Source organism: Macrobrachium rosenbergii, chromosome 2 (assembly GCF_040412425.1).
Source record: "Macrobrachium rosenbergii isolate ZJJX-2024 chromosome 2, ASM4041242v1, whole genome shotgun sequence".
Lineage (NCBI taxonomy): Eukaryota > Metazoa > Arthropoda > Malacostraca > Decapoda > Palaemonidae > Macrobrachium > Macrobrachium rosenbergii.
In genome coordinates this window covers 89,994,859-90,008,273 of record NC_089742.1, presented here as the reverse complement: position 1 = coordinate 90,008,273, position 13,415 = coordinate 89,994,859, and the positions used below count along the sequence as shown (strand labels likewise).

General features: G+C 40.5%; 1 protein-coding gene across 1 annotated transcript in view; it reads left to right on the top strand.

Annotated features, from left to right (window-relative positions):
- Positions 1–12,776, top strand: part of LOC136849124 (PAX-interacting protein 1-like) — a 408,835-nt gene extending 396,059 nt beyond the window's left edge. The window contains 1 exon segment of the mRNA XM_067122120.1: positions 12,558–12,776. Within this exon segment, the coding sequence (XP_066978221.1) occupies positions 12,558–12,643 (86 nt within the window). The 3' untranslated portion in view covers positions 12,644–12,776.
- The last annotated feature ends 639 nt before the right edge of the window (positions 12,777–13,415 follow it).

Genomic DNA, 13,415 nt, shown 5'->3' with positions numbered 1-13,415 from the left:
TCAAGTAAGATTAAAAGATATCGGACTTGAAACTTACCGACTCATCCAACACCTACTCATAAAGAGCGTAGCACACTTCACAACCGTCCGGGTGCCAGACGACCCAGTCCCCTACGCGGACCGCACAGCCGGAATGGGACCGGCAAACTACGTGGCTGTAGGGTTGTTGCACGACCGCCGTACACCCGGTCTCCTGACAGCGTACCATCTGTAAGTGGTCAGATGATACATGAGTATGCTAATTAAGGCACGCCGGAGTAGAGCCGGCGGAGATAGAAGCCTTAAACTAATGTAGGTGATGGAGCATGCGTATTGATAAAACAGAACCTGCCGGAGTAGTCCAGCTGAATAAGATAATATACAATACATGAGGAGTTAAGGACCGCCAGAGTTAGACCGGCGGTACCAGCATACCTTAACCTAGGATCATGCATCATAATAATTAACAAAATAACGTGAATACAAAATATAAAATTAAATACTGCCGGAATCTGGCAGTGTTACGTAAAGAAAGATACATAATGGTCAACACAATTACATAACAGCGGTACTTGGCTGGTTGTAACATTCCGCCCTGGATACCTCAGAAACCCCGTCACTTTAAACCTATGGTAGCGGCGGAGGAGGCGGAGATGTGAACCCAAAACTGGATTAACTCTCAACGCTTGTGGCGGAGAACAGGTAGTGACAGCGCCAACCGACCGAGAACCATATCCACCGGAGTGGTATGGGTATAAAGCAACAGGAGATCCGACAAACCCAGCGGAAAAGGAACCCAGCGGAAGTCAAGGCAGTAACCCTGGACTCGTGTACGATGCTCTAGCTAACCAGGAGGAAAGCGAACAAACGAGACACTAGCGAGATGGCGGAAACCAAAAGGCGGAGGCCAGATAGGTGGGAAACATCTATCCGGACGCCGGCCCGGACTCCCCACAGGGTGCCGGTCATAAGAGACCGACGTCCCTCGCGCGGGGAGAGGGCAAGATCACACGCCAAATGCTAAGGAGCAGGGAGGAAGTAACGAAATGGAGGGGTCGAGATACAGTGGCCAGGAAGATGGAAAATCCCCTGGAAACTGATAGAAACTCCCCACGGGGTGTCGGTCATGGGGACCGACTTCCCTCACGCAGGGAGAAACTAAAGACACCCGCCAAATGTTACAGAGTGGGTAGGGGAAGGCTAGGCTAACAACATGACAGACCGTTCCTCCCACGACCCCGAACCCTCCCCCAACGTCAAAACTATTTGACTTGGGAGGAGGAAACAGAGGAATGGAAGGTGGGGGGGGGAAGGGAGAGAAATTCCACGTGAGGTCTGGCCACCTACCAACACCGACAGTCTGGGCGGGTGGTAGGCTAAGTAATAAGGAGGTCCCCTCTTATCCTAACCTACCCTCCGAAATCAACTGGTCTGGTCCAGTAGGCCAGAACAGAAGAGGGGTGGAGGTGGGGGACCCTGAAGCCCAGGGACACCCTCCAAACATGACGGTATGGTCAGATAGGCCAAGAGAACGAGGAACTCCCTCAACCAACCGACGTCCCCCTCCAAGTCTCAAAACGACATGGTCGGGGAAGGAGGTCTGAGTAACATGAAATGTGCCTAACATGATTAGCCTAACCCTCCAATGACGGACGAGAGGGCTAGGCTAGAATACCCAATAATACTTGACTAAGCACTACTAAAAGTTAGCCAATGATATGAAATATGAATGTAAATAACATAAATATAAAAATAAAACATATAAGAAACTGTGCTAAGGGTAAGGCCTATCAGCTCGCGACATGCTGGACGCGGGTGATAACAAAAATGGCTGACCCTGGCGCTGAACCAAAAACATTTTTAATCCAAAATTATCCATGACATCCATCACTTTATATATTAGGAAAACCGTTAGCAAGACTGTACCACCTTGGAGGATATATTCCTTCATCGCGAGAGGAAGGTGCCCATGGAAAATGTGAAAGTTAACGAACATAATAAGAGAGGGGGAAGCCTCTCCAAATAGCATAATTATGTTACGATACGGGCGCAACCTTCTCGTCAACAAAAGAACCATCCGCTCAAGGGAACTTCCTGAAGGGGCATAATGAATAAATAACACAAAAAGAGATATATAACTGTGCCAAACACTAGCAGAATTACGCTGCTAAAGCATATATAAACCAGGCCAACATGGCCAAGGCGAGACAAATGCAGGGGAACGCCTGATATTTTAACCCCGTAATTATTGAATTAGAGGTTAAAAAGGGAGCCTCAAAAACTATAAAACCCCACAAGAAGATGGTACTTAGAAGCGGTGAATTCCTGGACGGAAGACATGATGCACAGATTAAATTAGGAAAATCAGCAGCACAGACAAAACGCTACAAACAACGAAGGCGTGCTAGAATGGAATGAGTTCAAGATGGCGCCGGGCGCGTTGGTTGGCTGGACGGTGAGTGTTGGCGGTGTGTCGGCTCCTCACTTTCCGGGGTTTTGAGATGGGGAATCTCTACAGAGCAGAGACCTGTGGCAGTGACATCATACACTCACCCTTTTATATACCGACGTCTATTTGATTAATAGATGATCGAACTGGGGGTAGTAACCCCAACATTCCTGATAGCTTTTTTTCTCTGGTATTCTTAGCAATGATTATACCTAGAAATAAGTGCTTAACGGTTATTTCACCGGGTGACATAGGTCGAACTCAGAAATTACACTACAGAAGTCCAATTGATTGTTCCCCATAAAAGATGAAGTTTTTTGTATTTCATGGTAGGCAAGCTTAAGTGCAGCATTAAACCATGGTTTACCCTTAAGACAAAACTGGGATTTTGGAAGGAATTCTCCTCTCAATAACAATCTTAAGGTGATCATTGAAACACTCAATAATATTTGGACTTCTATAAATATCACTCCACCTGAGCTCAGTAAGATTGTGGTAAATACTATCCAAATTGGCTTGGGATTTCAAATATACTTTAAAAGCTAATATCAGGAACAATCTGGTCCATTTTAACATTAACCTTAATCAAACAATGATCAGATGAACCTTCTGGTAAACCTATTCCGCAAGATACAATATTTTGTAACATCTGTGAATACAAGGTCAAAGACAGTTATACCCTATTGGTGTGTGGGTTCATTTATTAACTGCTCACAATCTGAAATAGTAGAGTAATCTGGAGCATCAACGCCTTGATTATCTGTGGTAGTGACTGAGCTCAGCTATTCATTGTGATGAGCATTGTAATCACTAACAAAAATAAAACAAGCCATGGTGTCGCCCTCCTGAACTGCTACCATTTTAGCAATCAAGCAACCATAATTAGAGTCATACAAATCTGGTTTCCTATAGCTAGCAAGAACAGGAAGATTTATTAGTGTTCCGCAGACTTCAACTACCCATGTTCCACACTTATACCCATGAAATGCAGAGAAACCTCTAATATACAGAGCCACTATTCAACAGGCCCTTGGAATGGCATTATGCTTGAGTAGAGTGAAAAGGGCTTGATAAACCCTGGAATCAGCAGTTCTGAAATATGTTGCAAATCAGACACAAGAAGACTTTCAGAACGAAAGAGTATATCAAAATTAGTAGCAGCAACATCCAAGTCCTTTTTATTTTATATAATCCACGGACATTGCTACGTAAGATACAGCATTTTTTCCATGATTGATTTTGTGGACCAGGATTAAATTTGGCTTTGCCAGAGAGAAGCAACGACATGTAAAACAAACTTAAAGGAATATTTGCATACTTAAAAACAAAAATAGTAACAATTACAGAAACAATATATAACAAGTAAAATCAATATTGAAAAGTATGCCCGTAAAAAGACAGGTTTATTGCCAGAAAAATGGTTAGTTGGTAGAAGCTGACATACTCAGCAAGGACAAATTCATCTCCAGATTTGCCAGACACTGAAGGAAGAGCAGTAGCAGTGGTTTTGAAAATGAATTCATGGATAAAGATGAAAAAAAATGATAAGAGTAAACCACTAGGCATTCTTAGCCCTTCTACGAAGCCTACCCTGTACACTGTTTAAAAAACAAGAGAAAGAGGGAACGGGCAGAAAAGTGTGTTTGAGTGTACCCCCAAGCAAGGAAACTTCAAGACAGTAGAAGACCCGAGTACAAAGGCTATGGCACTATCCAAGGTTGAAGAATAGTGGTTTATTTCAGAATGGCCTCCTAGAATCTACACAACAAGAAAGGACAGATCAAAAAGGGTATGACATGTAGGGTGCTCACTGTTGCCAAGTGTGTCAGTAATTAAAGACATGTAATGAATGTGCCAAACTATTCTGGTATAGACATAGAAAGAGTCTGTGACCATAGAGAGACCCAGTAGCAGACTGTACTGGCCAGCCTTTGAAGGGACTATTCTCTCTAGTGGTAGTATCTCAGCAGCAGCTTTAAATATATTGTAAATGTATTTTTAGACCAGAGTAACATATGAAGAATAACAAAAGTGGCCCATTAAATGGCCAGGCCTTCAGACACAAGCTAGAAAGAGCAGTTTGCCCAATGGAAGTGCATCCAAAAACTATTTTCAGCTGTTTGTAAATCAAACTGACCAATTCCAAAGTACTTTCACTCCTATCATCCGTTGATAGACGACATGCAGCGTGACACCCTTTGTCAGTGCTCCTATACTCAGGATTTGAGACTATGTATTAGTACTGTCCTTTTGGCCACTCTGCAGGCTATTCTTAGGTCTGCCATGATGAACACATTCAATGCAAAGTTTAAGGTGATCAAAGATGTGCTTATGGCCAACACATCTGCCTCTACCAGGATCAAGCAAAACTTGTTTGCCATCAGGGTTGTTGCAGTAGCAGAGAATGTTAAGGCCATCAGTTTAGTGTAAGAATATTTACTGTAACATAAATGGTAGTAGGTTGGCCAAAACACCAGCTGCCTGCTGAGATACTACCACTAGAGAGATTAAAGTCCCTTTTCAGGGTTTTGGGGATGTGGTCTGTCACTGCCATTCTCTGGGTGCAGTAGCAGAGAATGTTAAAGCCATCAGTTTGGTGCTTCCTCTGGAATATTAGCTTTCAGGCAAGAAAAATTTGGAATTTATTTTTGTTTTTATGGATGTCTTGACAGGACTTTTATGGATGGCATTGACAAAACAGTTCACCCCTATGCAAATGTCTTGAAAAAGTGGGAAAATTTTTACTCTTTCTTTTCCAATAACATCCCTCCATTATAAGGTCTCTTGAATCTATGACTTGCTGGACTCTTGATTATTGAACCCTAAGTTGGACCATACTTTTGCAATCAACTTTGCCAGGAGAAGAGATGAACTTGTTGCTCGAGCAATCAAGTACATTTTCAAGTGACATGTCCCTCCTTGTCCTCCTCCGTCAGTGACTTACTCGGCTGTTCTCCTTTCAAGGAACATGCCCGAGACTCTCCCACTAGTGAAAGTGCTTACGCTCATTCTCATATAATTTCTTAAGTCTTGTTCATGACCATTTTTGTAGTTCATGAAGTATTGTTGTGTTACTTCCATAGACATGTCTTTTCTTGAGCCAATCTTTACACCATACTTGACTCTTTCTTCTTTTTCTTTAGACACAAAGCAATTGTCATGGTGTACAATACCTTCTTGACAATGCTAGACACCATGCTTGTCGTACCGCACTCCACACGCTACTGGCATCATCGGACACGACCAGCTATTCGTCAACTCGGTCATGTGGACAACATTCATGGGCAGGCCCGGCAGAATTTGTCCGCCAACTGCGCTGCCCAACGGACACACCTGATCGTCTGGACAAGGCTTAAGACCCTTCAACCCAAAACCTATGCAGTGTTTTAACTGCTTCAGGTTTGGTTACTCATCAAGAGTGTATAAAAACTCTCGAGCTTGTATTAATTGCTCAGTCCCTGAATATGGTTTATACTCTCTGGCTCCAAAGTGTGCTAATTGTCACTTGGATCACAAATCCAATGATAAAAGTTGTGAAGAATTTAAGCTTGAACAAGAAGCAATAAATAAAGCAAATAATGAGCACATTAGCAAAGGTCATGCAAAAAGACAAATGGGAACAGCAAATAGCTATGCTAGAGCTCTGAATACCTTTCCCCTTAATCCCACGTGGGATTCAGTCAGTACAAGAGCTTCTTCCTTTGTAACAGTTGATCCATCCCCTGTGGTAGAGACCCAGCCCTCTGGGTCAGGTGCTCAGCCTGGCAAGGCAAGAGCACACTCCTCTAAAGGAGGTAAGTCACCTCCTAAGGTAGATAAGTCACCAGTCGGTGAAGGAAATCTACCCATGTCTTTACCATCTCCCACTATACATGAAGTATCACAAATAGATTCTCTGCCCCAAGACAGGGAATTTGACAAAAATAAAGCATGGAAGAGAGAAAGAACCCCATCTTTCTCCCCTCCTTCATCTCCCCACAGCCAAAATAAAAATGATGGTAACCCTAAACTTACTGGAACACTACTGGCACTTCAGTAAGACCAAAGGAGTCCAGCCTTTTGATTAAAAAAAAAGCACAGTAGCAGAGATCCATCCTCCTCTTGAAGTTAATAGGAAAAAAGAAAATAATAAGGGTACCAACGGAAAGCCACAGATCCAAAGGCCATTCATAAATTCAACATCCCAAAGAAACAAATCTAACAAGGAAAAGGACTCTAAAAAACTTAAACATAAAGAATGTCAATTTTACAGTGGAACTGTCAGGGTGTTATTTCAAGTGCTGAACAAATCAAAGCACTAATCAGGGATTCAGAGGCAAAGGTAATGTCTCCAAGAAACAAAAATTCGATACAAATTATGTAACCCTGGTTTAAATTATAATTTCTATAGATCTCAACCAGGAGAAAGGGCTCAGGAAGGCACAGGTTTTATTATCCATAAATCTGTAAAATGCAGCATCATCCAACTTGACACAATACTTTAGACTTGTGCTGTCCAAATTTATATTGATAAAAAGATCACTGTATTCTCTATATCTGCAGCCCAGATTGGAAGATCACATATATGATATGTCTGGTAATAACAGGCAGTTAGATATCTCTGACCTTCAACACCTAATTGACCAACTGCCAGCCCCATTCATATTAATGGGTGATTTTGATGCAAAACATACTCTTTGAGAGGGTAATACATGTTATAGATGGGGTAACATTATTGAGGAGTTACTTGACAGGAATGATATAATTTTATTGAACGATGGATCACCAACAAAGTACAATGTATACCATAACTCCTCTTCTTCCATAGATTTAAGTACATGTTCCTGAGTTCTTGCACTAGAATACCAGTGGTCAGTAAGTAAGAACCTACAGTATATGGCAGTATGGCAGTAGCCATTGGCCCATACATCTGAAATATACTCATAATACTCCATCCCCATGCCTCCTAAAGTGGAAAATAGATGAAGCAGATTGGAGTTCATATGAAAGATTAACACACATTGAAAAGAATTTCAAGGACTTCCCCTCTCCAATTCAAGCTTATAAACACTTTACTGAAGTGGTACTAGATAGTTCAGAGAAATGTATACCTAGAACTGCAGGTTTGCCATGGCATCCAGCTGTTCTTTGGTGGAATAAATGTGAAGTTACTAGGAAAGTCACTAGAACATGCTTTTGTAGATGTTTAAGATCACTGTGTGAGGCAAACAAAATAGCATATGCCAGATCTTATGCAAAGCAGAAAAGAACAATAAAAAGGCTAAGAGACAATCATGGATACAGTACATCTCGAAGGTTTCAGCAAAATGCCATCTATCCAGATCTGGAATAAGATCAGGAAATTGCAAGGTAAATACGCTCCAAACCCAGTACCTATACTAAAGGTGGAGAATGGATATATATATATCTGATCCTAAAGAAGTGGCAGAGATGTTTGGCAAGCACTTTGCCCAAGTATCTAGTGCAACACAGTACTCTCCTGAATTTCAGCAAATCCAAAATTCTGCATCAATAGTTCCACCTCAATCCAATAATACAGAGGCTTTCAATATACCTTTCACCATGGACAAGATGGTGAATGCTTTAGCCAACTTGTCATCAGCGTCCCTGGGAGAGGATGATATTAGGTATGAAATGTTAAAGCACCTTCCAGAGACCAGTAGGGGCTTCCTCTTGGATACCCTTAATGATTTTTGGGAACTCCATACCTCTCCAAAGTCTTCGAAGACGTCAGTCATAGTCCCCAGTGTTAAGCATGGCAAGAGCCCAGAATGGTAAGAACCCAGAACTAACTCCAAGTTACTCCAAGCTCTCACAAGCTGTGTAATGTAAGCTATTTGAAAGAATGGTGGATAACATTGGTCTGATATTTATAAATAAAAAATCTTTTATCCAATACAGTAGGCAGTTTGGTTCAGAAAGAATTGGATTACTATAGACCTACTATTAATGTTATCACGGGAGATCTAAAATGCTTTTGCCATCCAGAATCAAGTCGTCAGAGTCTTCTTTGATATGGAGAAAGCTTATGATACCACTTGGAGGGATGGTATTCTGAAGCAGTTGGCTTCTTGGGGCATTGGAGGCAGTATGTTTTATTTCATTAAGGATTTTATATCAGATTGCTACCTAAAAGTTTGCATTTGGTCTGCATTTTCCTCTTCCTATATACAAGAAGTTGGTGTCCCTCAAGGTAGCGTACTAAGTGTTACCTTCTTTGTGATAGCAATCAATAGTCTGATGGATCACCTACCAACTGGGGTCCAAGGGTCATTATTTGTAGGTGACTTTGCCATCTACTGCTGCACAAGTCTGCTGGAAGGTTCAGACTGCAATAAATGCAGCTTTAAAGTGGCCAGATGCTAGGAGATTTAAGATTAACCTAATAAAACTAAAGCCATCAGGTTCACATGAGCTAGAAACCGAGAGATGCCAAACCTCTTCTTAAAAGACACTATCTTACCATATGAAGATGAAGTTAAGTTTCGTGGGGTGATATTTTATAAGAAACTTACATTTGGTCCTCACCTAAATGGCCTCACCAACAGAGTTAAGCAGTCACTAAATATATTAAAGTTGACATCACGTTTTGATGGGGGGGGGGCAGACCGAAAAACTCTGCGTAAGATTTATATATCTGTATACTTAAGCAAGATGGATTATGCCTGTCAAATTTATGGATCTTCTTGTGAAACTAACTTAGAAAAATTAGATGTAGTGCATAACTTGGGACTGCAGATATGTACAGGGACATACTGCACTTCTTGTGTAACTAGTATATATGTAGACTCTGGTGTACCCCCTTTTCAGTCTGTAGGGAAGCACTAAGCTTAAGGTACATATCCAAATCCTTAACCTCTAACAGCAATCCAAATTATAAGTATGTGAAAGCCCCAGTAGATCGGGCAGCAAATAGACACTGACTACCCAAACCTCTGGAGGTAAGACTTGAAAGAGAAAGTGGAGATATTGGCATATTGACAACACCAGTAGCACAGGTTGCACACCTTAAATCTCTGCCTTGGTGCAGATCACCTATTGATATATGCGCAGTTGTTGAAGGGAAGAAACATATTTCAGTGAAGAAATAAGAAAGGAATTTCTTCAGCATTTCCTCCAACACAGAGGGCAGAGCACTTTTACTGATGGCTCTAAGCCGGAGGATGGAGTTGGCTGTGCAGTAGTAGTAGGAAATTATGTAATTAAGAAGAAATTACCCCCTTCCTGCAGGATATTCACAGCTGAATTACATGCTGTTCTTGAAGCTGTAAAATATGCTTATAATAAAGGAAAGAATGATGAAAGTTTTATCGTATATTCTGACTCGAGTAGTCTTTTACTGTCATTGAAACAGTTAATTCCCTTCCACCACCTAGTACAAGAAGTACAGGAATGGCTGGCCCCCCTGTACTTCGCAAGCATATCAGGGTGAGCTTTTGTTGGGCATCTGCTCATGTGGGTATAGATGGGAATGAGAGAGCCAATAAGGCAGCTAAAGAATCGATAAGATTACATAATCAAGTACTCGTAAACCCCACATACTCTGATTTTAAACAAATTATTCACATCTATATAAGGAGAAGATGGCAAATTGATTGGGAGAAACTTGGCAATATGAAGTTGAAGGCCATTTGGCCTTCAGTTAAGAGATGGCAGTTGTCAGATCATCCAGATCAGAGGAGTAGCATTATTTTAACAAGGCTGCATATGGGACATATGCATGCTACACATAGATACTTAATGCAAAGTGGAGAAGGGAGACAGGCCCCAATTTGTAGTTCCTGTCAAGGAGTTGTGACAATAATGCATTTATTAACCGATTGCCCAATTTTTACCCATGAGGGAGAGCTACCTCACTCTATGATAGATCCATGAGTGAGGTACTTGATAATAATTGTGATATCAGGAAACTAATGTTGTTTTTAAAGAAATTAACCCTTATTTTAGAATTTAACTTTTTATCATTTATCAGATTTTACAGATTTGTTAAATTTGGATTAATGACTTTATATTTTTTGCTACATTTTTTATCGTAATTTGTAGTTGTAATGAATTTTAGCTAAATTAATGTTTGATTTTAAGTGCTGAATGGCCATAGTTACCCCAGTGCTTGGCATGTATGCCTGAAATACATAAATCAATCAGTCAGCTACAAACTTCCTCAAACTAAAGCATAGCCCTGGGTCTGAAGAACTTCACTCAACACAACTGAAGTAAAGATTTTGGCATCATTTCCAATACTGTACTTCATCTACAATTTCTTTTCTCAGAAATCAGACAGGCACAAGGTCTTGTTTCCCTGTCACCTAAGTCACCCCTGTGTAGGCAGGAACACAATGTTCTTCTGATAACAAAATTCACCCTGAGAAGGTAATGTCATCATAGACCCCATAATCAAGAATTCTGTAGAGCACATTGGTCACTGTGGGGGACTCTGTTGCTGGATTTATTCACCAAAAAATTAAGTAAGAAGATTCTCAACTACTGCTCAGCAAATATGGGCCCAGGAGCATGGAAAATATATGCATATGGACCACGAAGAAGTTTAAATTTTTCCACCATTTGCTCTCTTCAACGAAGATTGAAGAACTTCACCATGGCCATAATCTCTTTGTAATGGCCACAGCAGGAGTGGTTCCTGTGTCTTCTTTCTCATCCAACAGAGCTTCACTGGAACCTTCTAAGATTGGTGCCTTGGAAGGAACTGTAATCCAGCTGTTTTGAGAAGCTTCATTAAACCCCTAAATGAACCCTTAAGCAGAAGTTCTTTAGATTATCTCATGCTAATCCTCTTTTCCTTCTAGAGGGCTTATGGCGGCAAGATGTTTGTCATACTTCATGTACTGTCTAGCTAGGTTGCTCATCAAAGAATTTAAACTCAACTGGACTTTTTTATTATGGAAATTGTTGTCAGGTCTCATACCACCAGTTGGTAAGATCACTCCAAAGCCGCCTCCATTATTCCTTCTCTTTTTTCTTGGGACATTTAAGACTTCCTCCTTTGTCCACTTGGGGCCTTTCAGTTGTACCTGCATAGAGCTAATGTTTTTTAGGGAAGTCATCTGTGGGTTACTTTAATCTGTATGTTGAGCCAGGAAATCAGTGGGCATATTGTCTCATTCTGACATAGAAGAGTTATTTTGAGGGCTTATGAAGAATATTACCGATTAAGAATCTTGCAACTTACTGTCCAAGTACATAATATCGGGATACTTCAACTCTGCTGATTTTGAAAAATGTAGAAATCAATTTTCTCTTATTGGTTTGCATTTTGAGGTGACAGATTATTCGTGTTACTTGTACCCAAGGAACTTGGTTCACAAGATTTTAGATTCCTACCCCTTAGCCCAGTAGTTGTGGCAGGATAAACTTCACCTGCTTTGGTTGATGTTTTGGGTTCAAAGGAATCATGTTCAACATCTTAACCATGCCATCTAGGTACCCTTCTTGGCTTATATACTCTTTAGTCACTGGCATCCCAGACTCACAGGACTTCTTAGTGTTCATGCCCATTTTGTGATCCTACAACCATGTAATTTCCATATGTTAATTTTGTTAATAGGATTACAGTCCAACTCTTGACCCCACTGTTGTTCCTTGGAGGCTTGGAGCTGTTTGTCCTTTCTTATGCAGGTACTCTTATGGTTTCTTTAGGTCCAACTAGTCTTTCTAAATGTCAGCAACTCGGCTTCCTCCCAGTGAAGTTGCTATTCAGGCTAATGTAAAATACATGTTTGTGTTTACACAAAGGCAGTTTCAAAAGAATTTCTAGTACAGTCCTAATATTTATGATCAAATTTCCCATTCTACCAACCCCAGTGTTCTGCTCAGGCTACCTTAAATGTGAGACAGGTACTTGGGACCTGGAGGAAATATATGTGACACACCTCCCTAGCTACAAAACTGTTGTAGGTTTTTTCATCTTTTCTATATTTGGAATAGGTTGTTAAAAGTAACTGAGCTGAAAAAATAATTGTGTTTTTGAAACATTATATAAAATTCATAAGCAATATCCAATGAAAAGTGAATGCTGTCATTTTTACTTAAATTTGTGATTTCTAAATTAAAGGTTTTCTTTTTATATTTTTGCTGAAGCAATGCATTGATACATGCTTTTGTTTATTTTCAGCGGTATATAATGCAGAATTTGTTCTTGGATCCATCTTAAAACAAGAAGTTGATACTGAAATCGCACAATATTGGGAAGAGGATTAATACCAGTCATCTTTATGCTCATCTGTATCATCAAGTAATTTCATTTGATTTAGTGCGCACCACTTCTCTGCCAAGTTTTCATATAGGCTTCATGAGTATGGCCTTAAGCAAAAGATACCAGCTGGTTTTGTTTGAAAACTAAATGTTGTGGATATTATGTAATACACCTATTGAAATATTGTAGGAAGATCTTAATCAATGATTTAACAGCTAATACTACTACACACACACACACACAAACTCTCTCTCTCTCTCTCTCTCTCTCTCTCTCTCTCTCTCTCTCTCTCTCTACAGTGAATGCATTAAACACCTTAGACACTGTAACTACTGGTTTACATACAGTATATTAATTCCAAGATATGAAAGACCTTCCATTGAAAAACCTCTTCAAACCTGTGTATTGCCAACAGATGAATTATATACAGTACTGCATTTATATATATATATATAAATGCAGTCCTGGTTATCGGTGGGGGTTCCGTTCCGACAGCGTTACAATAAGTGAAAATTATTGATAACCAAAAGTCGCTGATTTTCGGCACTTTATCGGTGCCGATAACCAGGTATCTACACTGATAACCTGAGATCGACACCTCTGTTAGGTATGTATCAGCGCAAATGCCCAATTCTCAGCACCGATAAGCAGGAATTGGCGATTTTTGGCGCTTCATATTGCCAAAAATCACAAATTTTTGCTGCTAGACAATCGCCGTAAAACCGGATCGCTGATAACCGAGGACTGCCTGAGGTATATAATATATATATATATATA